This window comes from Helicoverpa zea, chromosome 6, assembly GCF_022581195.2.
Source record: "Helicoverpa zea isolate HzStark_Cry1AcR chromosome 6, ilHelZeax1.1, whole genome shotgun sequence".
Classification (NCBI taxonomy): domain Eukaryota; kingdom Metazoa; phylum Arthropoda; class Insecta; order Lepidoptera; family Noctuidae; genus Helicoverpa; species Helicoverpa zea.
Window position 1 is genome coordinate 10,496,096 of NC_061457.1, and position 14,152 is coordinate 10,510,247.

The following is a 14,152-nucleotide window of genomic DNA, read 5'->3' on the forward strand; positions in this document are numbered from 1 at the left end:
TTGTAGATTTAGCTAGCAATTTAGTATTATTATGAATATCTTAATAAGCTATGTTTCTGATTGTTCTGAAGTCTTAACCAGCTGTTGCTTTTCACTGACATAAAGTTTAGTAGTTCAGAAGGCTTCAGGCAATTTTTTTTATTTTGGGTGTGTGAAGTAGTTTCTATGGGTATGGGACAGAACAGGATATAATTGATTTATTTAATATTTACAGGTATTCCAGGCACATACAGAAACTAATCCTTTCGCTGTAGAAGGCAATGAGGAACTTTTTGAAAGGCTGAAAAACAAGGAAAGAGACCCTATGAGCATGAGTTTTTACCAAGAGAAAGATGATGACACTTGTGAGAGGCTCTCCAAAAATGAATCACATGTTGATCTCAATGCTGTCCAGCCCCTGCCTGACAGTGATGATGAAGACATTCAACCAAACGGTGTCTATGAAAACGACAAAGAAAACATCTCACCAGATCAACACACAGATTTGTCTGAAATAGAAAGAGACATTTTGGAGCCAAACAATGACATCATGAGGTTCGATGACAGACCGGGTCTCCCACAAAATATTGGTAACTTTGATCAGGGAAATAATTTTGCAGATTATAATGTAACTAGCACAAATAATATTGAAAGTTATTCAAATATTGAATTTGAATCAAGCAATATTAATCAAGAGACTGTGCTGCAAACAGACACACCCGAATCTCACAAATTACTCTTTGAACAAATTCCAGAAATACCTGATGGCAAGAGTTCAGAATTAGGATTTATTAATGATGAGACACATGAACCCTCAGAGAGTGAAAAAGATGTCAGACCATTCACTCCACAAGATGAAACATCACAAGATATTGAAATGGAAAGTAAACTAGAAGAGTCACCATGCGCTGAAACTGAACCACAGTTGAACATTGATGATATCAAGGATGATGATCAAGTAGAATCTCAAAACTTGCTGCAATCTGATGATGTGGCCTCTCCTGTACCTACAGACATCCAGCAAGCACATTCCACTGAAGAGCTCGCCGCCTCTCCTGCGCCTCTTGAGCAATTCAAAGCTGAAGAGCCCACATCACCAGAACCAGTGACAGATATAGATGCAGTCACAGAAGAACACATTGAACAAACAACACACATTGAATCAACATGTGCACAAATTGAAACAAATATTGAGACAGTAACACATGTTACTGAAGAAACTGAAAACATTGAAAGTGCTATTTCCGAAATAGAAACAGCGCTTGAAGCACCTGAAATTAAACTCGACACTGATCACCTCTCAACAGAAGTTTCTCATGCTATAGAAGACGAACTGGTTTCAGAGTCTCCTTTGCCATCCAAGTCACCTCTGCCAGCTGATACCCTCCTTCCCAGTGAGTCTCCATTGCCGACGGAGTCCCCACTCCCGAGTGAGTCTCCGATTCCGAATGAGCATTTACCAGTCGAGGAGCCACTACTGCGTGACTCTCCCTTACCAGCAGAGTTGTCCCTGCCTACTGAATCGCCGCTGCCAGAAGACACGTTGTTGCAGGCTGAAACTGTACAAGTTAGCGAGTCTCCAATGCTAGGCACCTCTCCGTCTCCATTACCATCAAAAGAGTCTCCTCTACCGATCGCGTCTGAAGCGCATGGAGAATCACCCTTGCCTGCCGAGCAGGCGACAGAGTCACCAGCTCCAGCGCACTCGCCTCTGCCTGCACAGTCGCCATTGCCTACGGAAACGGAGTTGTTGCGAGAATCCCCATTGCCTAGCAAATCTCCACTACCCAGTGAGCCCGAGTTCCTCAGTGAATCTGTGCTTCCAAGCGAGTCAGTGCTACCCAGTGAATCTCCGCTGCCCACGGACTCGCCCGTGCCGACTGAGTCGCCGCTGCCGGTAGAAGCTTCACTGCCGACGGTCGAACCTCCTCAGTCTGTGGATGCCGAAATTTGTGAAACCGTCGCTGATGCCGCGCCAGAGCTGACCGAGGTCGCCGCCGCCTCCCCCGCACCCGCCGCGCTGTCCCCCGCGCCCGCTGTGCCGTCCCCCGCCGCGTCGCCGCTGCCGGCCGACGTGCCGCTGCCGCGCGAGTCGCCAGTGCCTGTGGACTCCCCCGTGCCAGTGGAAGCTGCTGTGCCAGCGGAGTCTCCCGTGCCCGCGGAAATAGCCGCGCCCCTGCACACTGAGGCGTCAGTCGAACCCGCCTTGCGCGTCCAGTCACCTGTGGCTGCTGAATCACCTGTGCCTGCAGAGCCGCCAGTGCCTGCGGAGTCGCCAGTACCTGCGCAATCACCACTACCTGCACAGTCGCCTGTGCCAGCGCAGTCACCTGCACCGGTGGAGCCCGTTGCAGCCACCGCGCCTGCGCCCGACCTGCTGCCCGACGAGCCCGCGCAGCTGTCGCGCCTTGAGCTCGTCACCGACGTCGACATTGGAATTCCCGAATCTAGGGCGCAAGAGATCTGCGTACCCGTCACCAGTGAAATTCAACTCGAGGAAGCGGTGCAGCCGCCGGCCGCCGCCACCCCGCCGCCCACGCCCGCCGTGCAGCCCGCGCTCAGCGACACGCCCATCGCCGCCGACGCCGCCTCGCACGGCACCGAGCTCGCGGCCGCCGCGGCAGCAGTCGCCGCTGTGGGAGCCGCGGCCGTCGCCGGCGTCGCAGCGGCCAAGGCTAAGCCGACCAGTGCGAAAAAATCGCCCACCACGCCGACCGCCAAGTCAGATGCGCGCACACCCAGAGCCGCTCCCAAGTCAGCTACACCAGCGCGTACGCCTACGTCAACTACTCCGGCTCCCATTAAAAGGCCCACCACCACCACGCCCGCTGCCCGCACTCCCGTCAGCAAGGCGCCGACGTCCGCCACTAAGGTGCCTTCGGCAGCCAAAACGACAGCGGCGGCCAAGCCCGCCACGCCCGCGAGCAAGCCGGCCACGCCCAGCGCTCGCACCACCACGCCCGCCTCGCGGACCACTACTCCAGCTGCCAAGGCGCCCACGCCTGCTAAGGCTCCAGTCACTGCGCGCGCCTCGCTCACCAAGACTGCGGCACCTAAGCCGGCCGCCCCTAGCGCCAAGCCTGCCAGCGCAGCCCCGCGCGCGGCACCGGCGTCTAGGCCCGCGGCGAGGCCCGCTCCTGCTGCAGCCCGGCCCGCCGCCACCAAGACCGACGCGGCCGCCAAGCCCGCGGCACCTCGCGCCACGGCCCCGCGACCTGCGCTGTCGGCGCCTAAAGCGCAGCCCAAGCCTGCTGACAGGAAGCCGATACCGAACGGCGACGTGAAGGACGCTAAGCCGGCGGCGCGGCCTGCGCCCCGCCCCGCCCCCGCCGCGCGCCCCGCCCCCCGCGCCCCGCCCCGCGCGCCCGCAGCGCCCGCCGCCCCCACTGCACGGTGAGTGTCCGAGCATCACTTGCACGTGACAATCTACTACACTCTTGATGCAATCGAATCACTGAATAACATTATATTATCTGCAGGCCGAGCGCTCCGAAGCCGGCGCCGCGCGCTCCACTGGACAAACAGAGCAAGGATCTCGCTAACAAACGTATCACAGCCAAGGCGGCACCGCCTAGGACAGCTCCCCCGAAGGTAAGTGTTCCCTCTTCACAATATACTTTTCCACCAAGTTTTTGATCAGGTCCGTGAATGTAGATTACGGCAATTCCTAATGGAAGTTGTTTGCATTTCAGTCGACTGCGACAGGCATGAAGAAGGCGGTGACGAAGCGGACGACAGACGCTAAGAAGGAGGTGGTAGCGAACGGACTGGCGAACGGCGACGCGGCGCTGAGCAAGCCGCCGCCGAGCCCGCCCGCCGCCGACAACGCGCTGCTGCCGGACGTCATCGCGTAGGCGACAACACAAAAACGATTCCTATTATTTCCGCTTGAATTTTGTGATTTTCTATAAGTGTATGATAGTTTTAACGTCGCTCGTGGCGGCGAGTCGTTAGGTGCGGGACTCTGCTCCCACTTTTATATTATAGAGTCGCTTTTTATAGACGTGTATGTTGCCGATTCGTTGTACGCGGAGCGGGGCGAGTCGCCGGACGCTCCGGCCGCTCGCTCCGCTCCGGCTTTAAACGGTTATTATCCATTATAATGATTATAAGTCTGTTTTAGAATTTTATATTACCAACGAATGATTGATTAAATCTGGCTTTTAATTTATTTTCTTTGTATAACCGTATTATTTAAATAAAAAGTGAGGAAGGACTGAGACATTGTTTTATTTATGAATAAATATTTTTTATTACACCGGACACAGTGAATATTATTGAAACATGATTGGAATTAATTGTTTACTTATTGCTAGTGCTTTCTTATTAAATTTTCAATCCATGTATACTTAAAATATGGTGTTACAAAGAAAACTGGAACATAGTATATTACTGAAATAAATGTTTATCACCCTTTTATGTTCTTTTCTTTCTAATCTAATTAATTTAATGTTGCATGTGAGGGAATCGCAGGTCTGTGTCCCTGAGGTTGTCCTCTATCCACTTCTCCGCTTGCTGCGTCATCTCGTCGTCGAAGTAGTCACGCCAACCTCCTGCCTTACCTGGAGTACAAACAAACAGTTCCATTAACACATCGTTATACACACAGAGCGCATTTATGCGATCTTATCCTTTCCAAAACAATAACTAATATAAGCCAGTTTCTTTCTGCATTTTCACCGCGTCCCTACGGTGCAAATGGATAAGTCATTACTTCCAAGTTTCATCCAAATCCAATGTACATTTTGATTTTATTCCAGAATAGTCGAATTCCGAACAATGGGGAATTATAATAGGTCACTAGAATAAAATTATTTAAGGAGCAAGTCAAGCTTTGCTTACCTTTTCTGATAAAAGACTGTTCTCCAGGCACCAAGATACCGAGCACTTTCATGACGTCATAATTGACAGACTTGTTGTTCTTGAAGTTGTCGATGCTGAGGTGTTTGCACAGCAGATCTATCTGATCATCCGTGAACTGCTTATCGAAGAACTTCGCTACACGGCGCACGGAGGCAGGCAGGTCCTGAAACACATATTTTTATTGCATTCAATGTGGCCCGGCTAACTTTACCACTACATAGTATAAAACAAAGTCGCTTTTCTGTCCCTATGTCCCTTTGTACGCTTAAATCTTCAAAACTACGCAACCGATTTTCATGTGGTCTTTTTTAATAGATAGAGTGATTAAAGAGGAAGGTTTATATGTATAATAACATACATTAAATAGTGGGGAAATACTGTTATCCCGTGCGAAGCCGGAGCGGGTCGCTAATTCCGTATATACCTGCCGTCTACAAAAACGGTTTGCAAAAATATCAATACATATAAATTTATATAAATACAGGCCTCAAGAAACATCCACCCAACAAGTTATAAAAATGTAGGTACCTATGTACTCGGTTCCAAATTGGTATTAATTAAGCATACAAACTACAAAGTAAGTAAATCATATATTTATACGCTACCCTGGATAGCTCTTCATAAAAGAGGAACAGCATATTCGGGTGATCTCTCTTTTCCCAAGCTTCTTTGAGATGCTCGAAGAATGGTGTCCAGTGATCTATAACAAAACGTTCGATCAATAAAAAAAATGAAGCGGCAGAATGTGGGTATGATTAACTTACCAACCAAACTTGTTCTATTTTGTTTCTAGATCTAAGGTAAGTATAATCATCGGCAAGGATATTGAGCCCTGACCTGTACCTGCGCAGAAGTGATTTACCTATTTTATTGCCATAAGGGTCAATCCCCACTGAAAGAGCAGCGGCCGGCAGCGGCCGTAAATGCAGGCCGCGCGACGCGCGCCGCGCTCGCGCTCAATCACTTGCATTTACGGCCGCTGCCGGCCGCTGCTCTTTCAGTGGGGATTGACCCTAAGTTTACGGTGCGCAAAGCAGTCCCCACTCTTCCGCCGAGAGCTCGAGATCCGTGCCGATAACTATAGATACAAGTTTTTTTTCGGCATGAGATTAAGTACCTAACTACAAAAAAAATGCAAAGCCGAACTCACGCAGGCCCTTTCTGAAGAAGTCCCAAAATGTTTTGAAGTCGCCTACATAACCCTGGGTCCTCATAAGTCTGTTCAAATGGTAGAACGACACAACGACATCCCTAGGGTCCCGAGCCACGTACACCATCTTCGCTGTGTCGAGTAAACTTGGGGGCAACAGAGATAAAGGCATGTGGGATTTAATGAACCTCGGCGAAGGAGTGTTGGCTAGTTGCTCAGTCCCTGGTTGACAAACCATCTCCAGTAACTCCAATTTGTCTTTACTGTCACTGTTCTCTTCTATGAACTTCTTTTTGTTTTCTGGATGCACGCAAATTGAAAATCTGTAGAGAAATTAGTTGTTATTTATCTACTGATTTCACTAGGTAAATAAAAGCACTTCTAGCATGTATATACGCAATGCTTACGGGACGCAATCTCATTGAATTGTGAATGTCCGATTACGCCAAGTGAAAACGCTGTGAAGTCTGAAAACGGTAATGGTTCTATTAGTAAAACTTACTCTAAGAAAGGATAACGTTCTGTCAGTGGTATGGAGCTAGACTTCTCGTAATCCAAATCATTTGCCACCATCCAAACCAACTCCTGAGTCCATGTTGTTCCTGAAATATCATTAGAAGAAAAGATCAAGGAAGGAAAAAAAAAATTCATGTCTAAAGAGTTTTTTGACCCACCACTAGGGGTTGTAAACTGCAGCCTTCAGGTAAATCGAGAGCTTTCGATTATAATTATAGTTGATCATGATACAAAGTCATTTCGACGTTTCCTTATATACCTATATTTTTATTTATTTCAATTCGTGACCGTGACAAGGATACTCAATGTCTTAATTGCTAAATATTTGCATTTGCATTGTTTAATAAATTAAGTACCTAAGAGCTTTAAAAATTAAATTTATTTTTGCAATTCTCACGTTTATTATTCAAGCTAATTAAATACAAAAATACCACGTCAGTTGGTTCTTTTTTCAGTATTGGGTACCTACATTACGTCCACGAGCGTGTTATTTAACGACAGTAAGTGTTATTTAAAGTTATTTAAAGATAGTATCCACTTGAGAACTCAAGAAGGCTTGCAAATAACCTAGTTTTGTAATATACTATTATCTACAACAGCGGTTCCCAAATGGGGTTCCGCGGAACCCTGAGGTTCCGCGGAACCCTGAGGTTCCGTGACAGGCCCTCAGGGGTTCCGTGGAAAATTCAAGATTTCCATATGGTAAATCGTTTCACTTTTGACAATATTAAATTATTATTCATTTTCAATTAAATTGTTTTAAATATTGCATTCCAAAATTCCATTTAGGCACCATGTGGGTGGGTACCACTCGGGAGTGTAAGTACGAGTTCGCGACAAGTGGCGGGGGAAGGCCACGGCAGCAGATAATTTAATTCCGTTTTTTACAAATTGTAGATTAACTTAATATGTAACTCCAGGTCTTCGGCAATCGGCAAAAATAGGTAGCGAGTCGGTCAAAAATCACCGCATTTTTTGGGCTTATTTCATCGCTAGGATTATACGTTGTCATACATTTGACAGGACGTGAAATGACACGGCATACGAGTATTTCCAGTGGCTATTTTTACCATGAATCAAAAAGTGACATTATTTCCAATTTTTGCACCCTCCGCGAATCCGAAAATTTCGCGCTCGCTTCGCTCGCGACTCTATGTTACCTGTGATGCTTTTATGTTCGTTTAATTGCTCCAACACTGAAAGGTATCCAACATCGAAAAAATGTCGCGCTCTTCCGTCGAGGTTTCCTTTGATGTTTATTTTTTATTCCTCTGGTTCAGAAAAAGCAATAGCGCTTTCTTCGCTAGCTGCTTCTTATTCATTTGCATTTGCTTTTTCGTGTGGATATTGTACTTTTTGAGACCTTATTAATTTACAGTGGTTTTGTTTATTTTGTGTAGGTACTTAAAAAAACATCGCGCTCGCTTCGCTCGCGATACCGGCTACCACTGAATGTCTTTCAATGCTAGCGGGTGTTTGGAACTTCTTCTTTTAGTAAAAAAAAATCGCGCTCGCTCGCCTCGCACCTGTACAAACCCAATCTATTTCTTTTTGCGTTTACTTTGTCAGTTTTTAAACCGAAAACTATTCACATAATACACAAAGTCAAGGGCGGCTAAATTGTTTTCTGGCCCGTGTGGCAGATAGCCATGCTACGCCTGAGTATACTGAATATGTCTCTAACCATATAACCATTTGGTGCGCTACCACAGGCTACGAGCCGTACCTAAGTGTATTTACGTCTTTAGTTTACTTCTTACTTAAGCTAAGGTTCCGCCGAAAAATGGTGAAACGAAAAGGGTTCCGAAGCCAAAAGAATTCGGGAACCGCTGATCTACAATTCTCCTTTCAGTTATTTTACTTAATTAAAAAGTAATAATAGTTTAGCTACAATACAGACCTGATCGTGGATAACTTGTGACAAAAACATCAGTTGGTCTGATCGGCATGTTGTAAATGTTTGCAGCCTCTTGCTTGTACTTTTGCGGGAAGAAATATTTCTTTGGGCCAACACGCACGAAGCCGGTCATCTCTCCTAAGATTAAGAAAAAAAAAACATGTTTAATTTAAGTATTTTAATAAAATTCGGTTTGTAAGGTCTCTCTCTGTCTTGTTCTCATTTTTTTTTAATGCAAGGTACAATTAGCTGCGTATTTGCATTCTAAATCGAACCTCCATATAAAATTAATTGATTTATTTTACAGGGCCTTGATACAATCGCTACAAACGAAGATATATGTCCGGAGAAACCAATTTTGTTGTAGACCTTGGCGTTTGTTTCCGCAGACAACAGAACTCCAATCAATAATTTAAGTATTCAATCAAATACTGTACGTTGTTAAACGCTATTTATAACCAAAGGACAAAAACTATTCAAACATATTTTTTATTGTTACAAACACTATCCACCCGCCCCGTTTCACCCGCGTCAAATATAGACAAATTATGTTATTCTGATATGTTTAGTCTGCATTAATATACATATGTGGGTCATTCTCGAAAACTAAAAGGCATTTAAATATGTTATTTGAAAACATAATTTATAGAAATGACAGAAACAAATAAATAGTAGATAGGAATGAAAACAAGCGCCAAATTGTGCCACTTTACAAACAGTTCAATGAACTGATAATGATAACATACTAACGTCTGTATATAGTTTTAATGATAGCTAGTCTATTAGTCGGAATATATTTATTTTGACCTACATTTAAAATAAATGCATGTCTAGTGCAGTTTGTAGCGGAATACAAGCAGTGCCTGGAGCTTTGATTATAACAAAAATACCTTAATATTTAAATTTCTCATGTGGAAGTCTAACTCGCAACTTTTTCTACCTAGAACTCAGGTCATCCCTCCAATTTTAATAAGAATCTCAAAACTTTCACAAATGTTATAAATTAAATATGCATATTTAACGATATCGCGTCGACCAATCAAAATGGTAAATAAATAAAGAAAGAGTGAAAGATGTAGATTTTAAACAGACACAGATTTTGGTTAAACCTCTTTTGAGCTGATTTACACACACTCTGCACACAACTTTGTAGTGATGTTGTCAATAATGAGCTTAGTAATTAATTTAAACCCAAGCCGCGGACTCTCGGTCATTGAACTAATGCGCATACCTAATTAGGCACCTACCTATGTGTTGACAAATAGTATTGTAGTCCCTTACGATACATTGTATATAGCGGTTTACCTTTGATTTATGGTCCGTATAAGATCAGAGATTAACGATCCCTAAATACCAGTTATAACTGCGTTATGTTTACTATTAACTGATTTAATTTATTTGCTCAATGATTATTAATGAATCATAAAGTACGATAAATCTTTCCATCAATATGAACGTGAAAAGGTAACTATGTTTATTTACATAAATAACAAAGGAAATCTAAGATTGCAACTTTGTAATTTTATTATAACTGTCGCACAGATCGCCAGTAAACAAAGTGAAATTAAATTGTAACTAAACCATGGTCTCGTTTGCGTACGAAAAAGAAATTCTTCCGTACTTAATAAATCAACTTACCAGTAAAGTATTCCAACAATTTCTTTGTCAAACCTGGTTCTACATCTTCGATCTCCAAAGGAAACTGGTTATCTGGTTCCATTTTGACACTTTCTTATGTTTACAACGACGCTGTCTGTATAAAATTAAAACTAAGAATTATTTTATTTACGCGTATTAAAACAGCAGAACGTAATATCACAGAATACAAGTTGCGCCTGCGACTGCGTCGGCGTTACTGCGAGATTCGAATCAATGGCCCCTCTCTTTAGGTTCAAATGACTTGATAATATTTCTGTATTCGCCTTTAGGAATTGTTTGCTTGTATATGTACTTGTCTACTGGTTTTACGGTGCAGGCCATTCATTTTAATATGCGTTTCAAGGTATTAGATCGGCTCTCGCGCCATTTTCGATTGTAAGGCAGGTACAATTCGAACCTACTTGAGATTTACTTCCTTGAGTGGTGGCCCTCAGAATTTTCCAGGTCGGACAACATACCACCTATCGCTGAATTATTGAACAAAACGAAAATTGCGCGGCAGCTACATAAGTGCCTCTACAAAAACGAAACAACTGAGGTTAGGTACATACATATTTATTAATAAAAAATAATATAATTTCGAGAATTTATATATTTACTAAGTAGTAAGTAAAATCACAAACAACTATAGTTATAGTTGCGGGAAGCGCAGGTCGGTATCACGCAGGTTCTCTTCCATCCATCTCTCAGCTTGTTGTGTCATCTCCTCGTCGAAGTGATCACGCCAACCTCCCGCTTTGCCTGAAAAACAAAAGTAATCCACATGACAAGTAATTCGACATATAGGAGTTTCCTCTCGAACACGGATAAAAGACCATAGTGTTTGTCTTAGGTTCCTAGTACCTCACTTTGGACCAATTGAGATGAAATCGGTACAGCTCTTTTGCCGTGAAAGATTAACAAACAACCATCTATCAAATTCGGTATATTAGTGTGAAAAGGTGCAGTGTGTTCTCTTGGTAAGATCAGGTATAACCAAGATTTGCTTTACCTTTCCTGATAAAAGTTTCATCAGAAGCAAGAAGTCCCACATCCCTCGTATCCTCAAAATTTACAGACTTATTATTTTTGAAGTACTTAATGTTCAAGTGTTCACAAAGACGGGGGATTTGTTCCTCATTAATCTGCTTGCCTAAAAAGTCGGCGACACGGCGAATGACTGCTAGCAAGTCCTGAAAAAAAAGACATCACATAATTTAATTTATGTTTTGGTGAAGAGATAAAATAATTCTTAGATTCTTATTGACCGAAGGCCAACCCATATTCCCTCGTGCAATTATAACACAACCATTTTTTGTCCTTAAAAATATCATTGTAATACCTGTGATAGTTCTTCGTAGAATAAAAATAGCATGTTCGGGCTATTTCTCTTCTGCCATGCTTCTTTAACGTGCTCGAAAAATGGCGTCAATGTGTCTGAAATTATATGTAAAATCTTTATTTGTAATTATCAATCAATGAATTACTGTTGCAATGATGTCGAAGAGTAAAAAAGAAATATGAATTTATATTGCTCCACTGTTTCCTTACACAAGTCCTTGAGGAAGACATTCCAGAATTCTTTGAAGGATCCCAGATTGCCTAATATCTTGAACAGCCTAGCGTGGTGGTAGCAGGAGACGGCCACGTCTCTGGGGTCCCGAGCTACGTACACCACCTTCGCCGTGTCCAGGATGCTGGGAGGCAGCAGGGACATCGGCAGGTGTGTCTTGATGAAGCGAGTCTCTGTCAGGGGAACTGCGGCTAGTTGCGGAGTTACTGGCGTTTTCAACACATCAAACATCTGTGAAAACTTCTCTTTGTCGAAGTTTGGTTCCGTGGCTTCTGAATTTTTTATGTATTTCTCCTTTCCATCTGGTTCAAAGAACATGAAGGCGCTGCAATAAATGTTACTTGATTAGTAACTTCGTAAGCTTATAAATTTGCGAGTTCAGAACAGTACTTACTCCAAAAATGGATATCGTTGAGCTAATGGTATTTCAGCAGCTTTTTCGTAATTTAAATCATTTGCAATCAGCCATACTAGTTCCTGGGTCCATGTGGTTCCTGAAAACAATACAGGTATTTACTTATATACAGGTATATTTTAATTTGTTATCTACAGAACTTTCTCTTATCTCGCGTAGCGACACGCGGTTAAATTTTGCAACTCATGCACCTGTTTAAGGAAAAAGTGCAGCTAAGCGAGAGTCGGCCCCACGTACAAAGTGTCCTCCACCGTTTCTGATGTAATAAAAGCTGCGAAAAATAAATCGCTGTCGCTGGATAAAATACCTTTAAATATTTATTTAAGCTGCTTCTATTAGAACGTGTGTTAATATTTGATAATTGTGTGAATATCAATATAGCTAACACGGTTCACATGACTGAGTCTGGTGACAATTGGACGCACTGTTAGCAGTCTTTGTATACGGTCTTATTTTTAGTAGGGAACCCAAAACAAAGAGGCGAGCATGTTTGTTTGTTAATTCCCTGTGATAAAATTGTATTAGTTTAGTTTATCTATCAATGTAAACAAAGATTTCCACCTGTTGATGGAATTGGCTAATCTTTGACTTGCCTGATCGTTGATAAGTGGCCACGAAGACGTCAGTAGGCCTCAGAGGCATGTTGTAGATGTTAGCTGCTTCGTTTGTGTAAGGTTTACACAACATGTAGCCTTTGGGACCCACTCGCACGTACGTGGATGGCATTGCTGAGAATAATCGAAATAATCAGTTACTCTGTTGGAATTTTCGCCGTGGTGTTCAGTGGCTACTGCCTCTCAAGTTCGAGGGTGCGGTTTCGATTCAGGTCAAGCTAGTATCAGTCTGTAATTGGTTTTTAAGATACAATGGGTATATAATGATATATGTTCTAAAAATGATATCTAATGATTAAAGGTGAAGAAAAACATCTTGAGGGAACCTGAAGTTTGAGTCTGAAATTGGGGTTTAAAATAATTAAACAACTTAAAAAAACATCGCTGTTGACCAAAGAGCTAATGACTGTAGAAAGATTAAGCAATTTTTAATAAAAAAATGGCTAAGACCTGTCGTTGAATAATCTGCCTACAAATAAACAGCATTTAAGGAAGTCATTCATACGTTGTCACAAACACACTTTTTTTGGGTCGCAGGTTAAGAAAACAAAAATCCTTGTAAGAATTTTAGAAATTTACTTACATTGAAAATTCTTTTCTACCAACTCTTGTTCTTCAGGCTCAAGTTCTTTCCAGTCATAAGGAAAAGGCAAAATGTTGTTTTCAGCCATCGTAATCCAACACAACTATCAATTATCAAATAAAAGCAACGACTGCTGTGATATCTCAAAAAATGTGTTTTTATTAACTTATCTCCATATACGCACTTATCTACTATTTACGCTTACACAAAATTATTATGCATGCGGCCATCACAATTATTGGATGCTGCTGTTCTGGTCCAAAATTTACACCGTTCTTCCCATCTCTGGAAACATCCACCTTTTAGACTTTTAGACTCAATTGATAAAATTATCCGCCATACCCTAATTTCCATACTCAATGTGGCCATGGACAACCGCGCCTGACAGCAAGCCACATTGCCCATGCCTTGGGTAGGTACGCCCCCAGTTTTGGTGCTTTTTAGTTTTTTTTACTAGGTTAGTTTTTTGTAGCTTAAATTGATTATGAAATAAATCACTTATATCTATCTACCAGCAAGTACCGGATGATACAAAAAACAAGGAAAATAAATAATGAGTTATCTACCGGATAAAATGATAAAAATACTTGCTCACCTAGGCTTATTATCTCATCGCATTGAGCGAGTGGGCTTCGAGAAAGTGCTCACGCACTTATCAACCGGTAGAAATCTGCAAAGGATTTTGGCGATGGCTCCGTGATTTTTATAACGTGGCGCTCATACTGCATGACAATAAATTAATGAAATGAACAGCAATCATAAAATATTTTTTTATTTACTGATATACAACAGGTAAGTGCTTTATGAAAACCGAAGCTACAGAAATGATTCAAATCGTGGTAAGGAATATCTGGTTAGTCATGCATAATGACGTAAATTGGATGCATTTATGGGAATTCCAGCTTCCGCCAGCGGCTTCGCCCG

At 42.8% G+C, this 14,152-nt stretch overlaps 3 protein-coding genes across 5 annotated transcripts in view; 1 reads left to right on the forward strand and 2 right to left on the reverse strand.

Annotated features, from left to right (window-relative positions):
• LOC124631522 overlaps positions 1-4,199 on the forward strand; it is a 66,948-nt gene extending 62,749 nt beyond the window's left edge. Inside the window, exons 13-15 of the mRNA XM_047165961.1 lie at positions 215-3,372; positions 3,459-3,570; positions 3,672-4,199. Of these exons, the coding sequence (XP_047021917.1) occupies positions 215-3,372; positions 3,459-3,570; positions 3,672-3,833 (3,432 nt within the window). The 3' untranslated portion in view covers positions 3,834-4,199. The remainder of the gene's footprint in view (positions 1-214; positions 3,373-3,458; positions 3,571-3,671) is intronic.
• Positions 4,194-10,281, reverse strand: LOC124631523 (sulfotransferase 1C4-like). 3 transcript variants are annotated; one of them, XM_047165962.1, is made up of 7 exons: positions 10,044-10,281; positions 8,409-8,543; positions 6,495-6,594; positions 5,993-6,315; positions 5,448-5,542; positions 4,822-5,005; positions 4,194-4,541 (listed from the first exon to the last, which is right to left on the reverse strand). In XM_047165962.1, exons 1-7 carry the CDS (start codon positions 10,123-10,125, stop codon positions 4,426-4,428), a joined length of 1,035 nt encoding a protein of 344 aa, XP_047021918.1. In that variant the 5' UTR covers positions 10,126-10,281; the 3' UTR covers positions 4,194-4,425. The 3 variants fall into 3 exon arrangements, with proteins under 3 accessions (XP_047021918.1, XP_047021919.1, XP_047021920.1); XM_047165963.1 differs by lacking the exon at positions 10,044-10,281 and adding an exon at positions 8,775-8,927; XM_047165964.1 differs by lacking the exon at positions 10,044-10,281 and adding an exon at positions 8,681-8,766.
• A 322-nt stretch (positions 10,282-10,603) lies between these two features.
• LOC124631129 (luciferin sulfotransferase-like) lies at positions 10,604-13,384 on the reverse strand. The gene is made up of 7 exons (XM_047165320.1): positions 13,229-13,384; positions 12,625-12,759; positions 12,011-12,110; positions 11,595-11,941; positions 11,386-11,480; positions 11,056-11,236; positions 10,604-10,805 (listed from the first exon to the last, which is right to left on the reverse strand). The coding sequence occupies exons 1-7, from the start codon at positions 13,314-13,316 to the stop codon at positions 10,696-10,698; spliced, it is 1,056 nt and encodes a 351-aa protein (XP_047021276.1). The 5' UTR covers positions 13,317-13,384; the 3' UTR covers positions 10,604-10,695.
• Between the last annotated feature and the right edge of the window lie 768 nt (positions 13,385-14,152).

Excerpts from the sequence above, each read along its gene's own strand:
- LOC124631523 (XM_047165962.1), bottom strand. The coding sequence starts at position 10,125 with ATGGAACCAGATAACCAGTTTCCTTTGGAGATCGAAGATGTAGAACCA. Across the intron at positions 8,544-10,043 it reads ATTGTTGGAATACTTTACTG|GAGAGATGACCGGCTTCGTG; the intron begins GTAAGTTGATTT and ends TCTTAATCTTAG. Across the intron at positions 5,006-5,447 it reads TTTATGAAGAGCTATCCAGG|GACCTGCCTGCCTCCGTGCG; the intron begins GTAGCGTATAAA and ends TATGTGTTTCAG.
- LOC124631129 (XM_047165320.1), bottom strand. The coding sequence starts at position 13,316 with ATGGCTGAAAACAACATTTTGCCTTTTCCTTATGACTGGAAAGAACTT. Across the intron at positions 12,760-13,228 it reads GGTAGAAAAGAATTTTCAAT|CAATGCCATCCACGTACGTG; the intron begins GTAAGTAAATTT and ends GATTATTCTCAG. Across the intron at positions 11,942-12,010 it reads CAACGATATCCATTTTTGGA|CGCCTTCATGTTCTTTGAAC; the intron begins GTAAGTACTGTT and ends CATTTATTGCAG.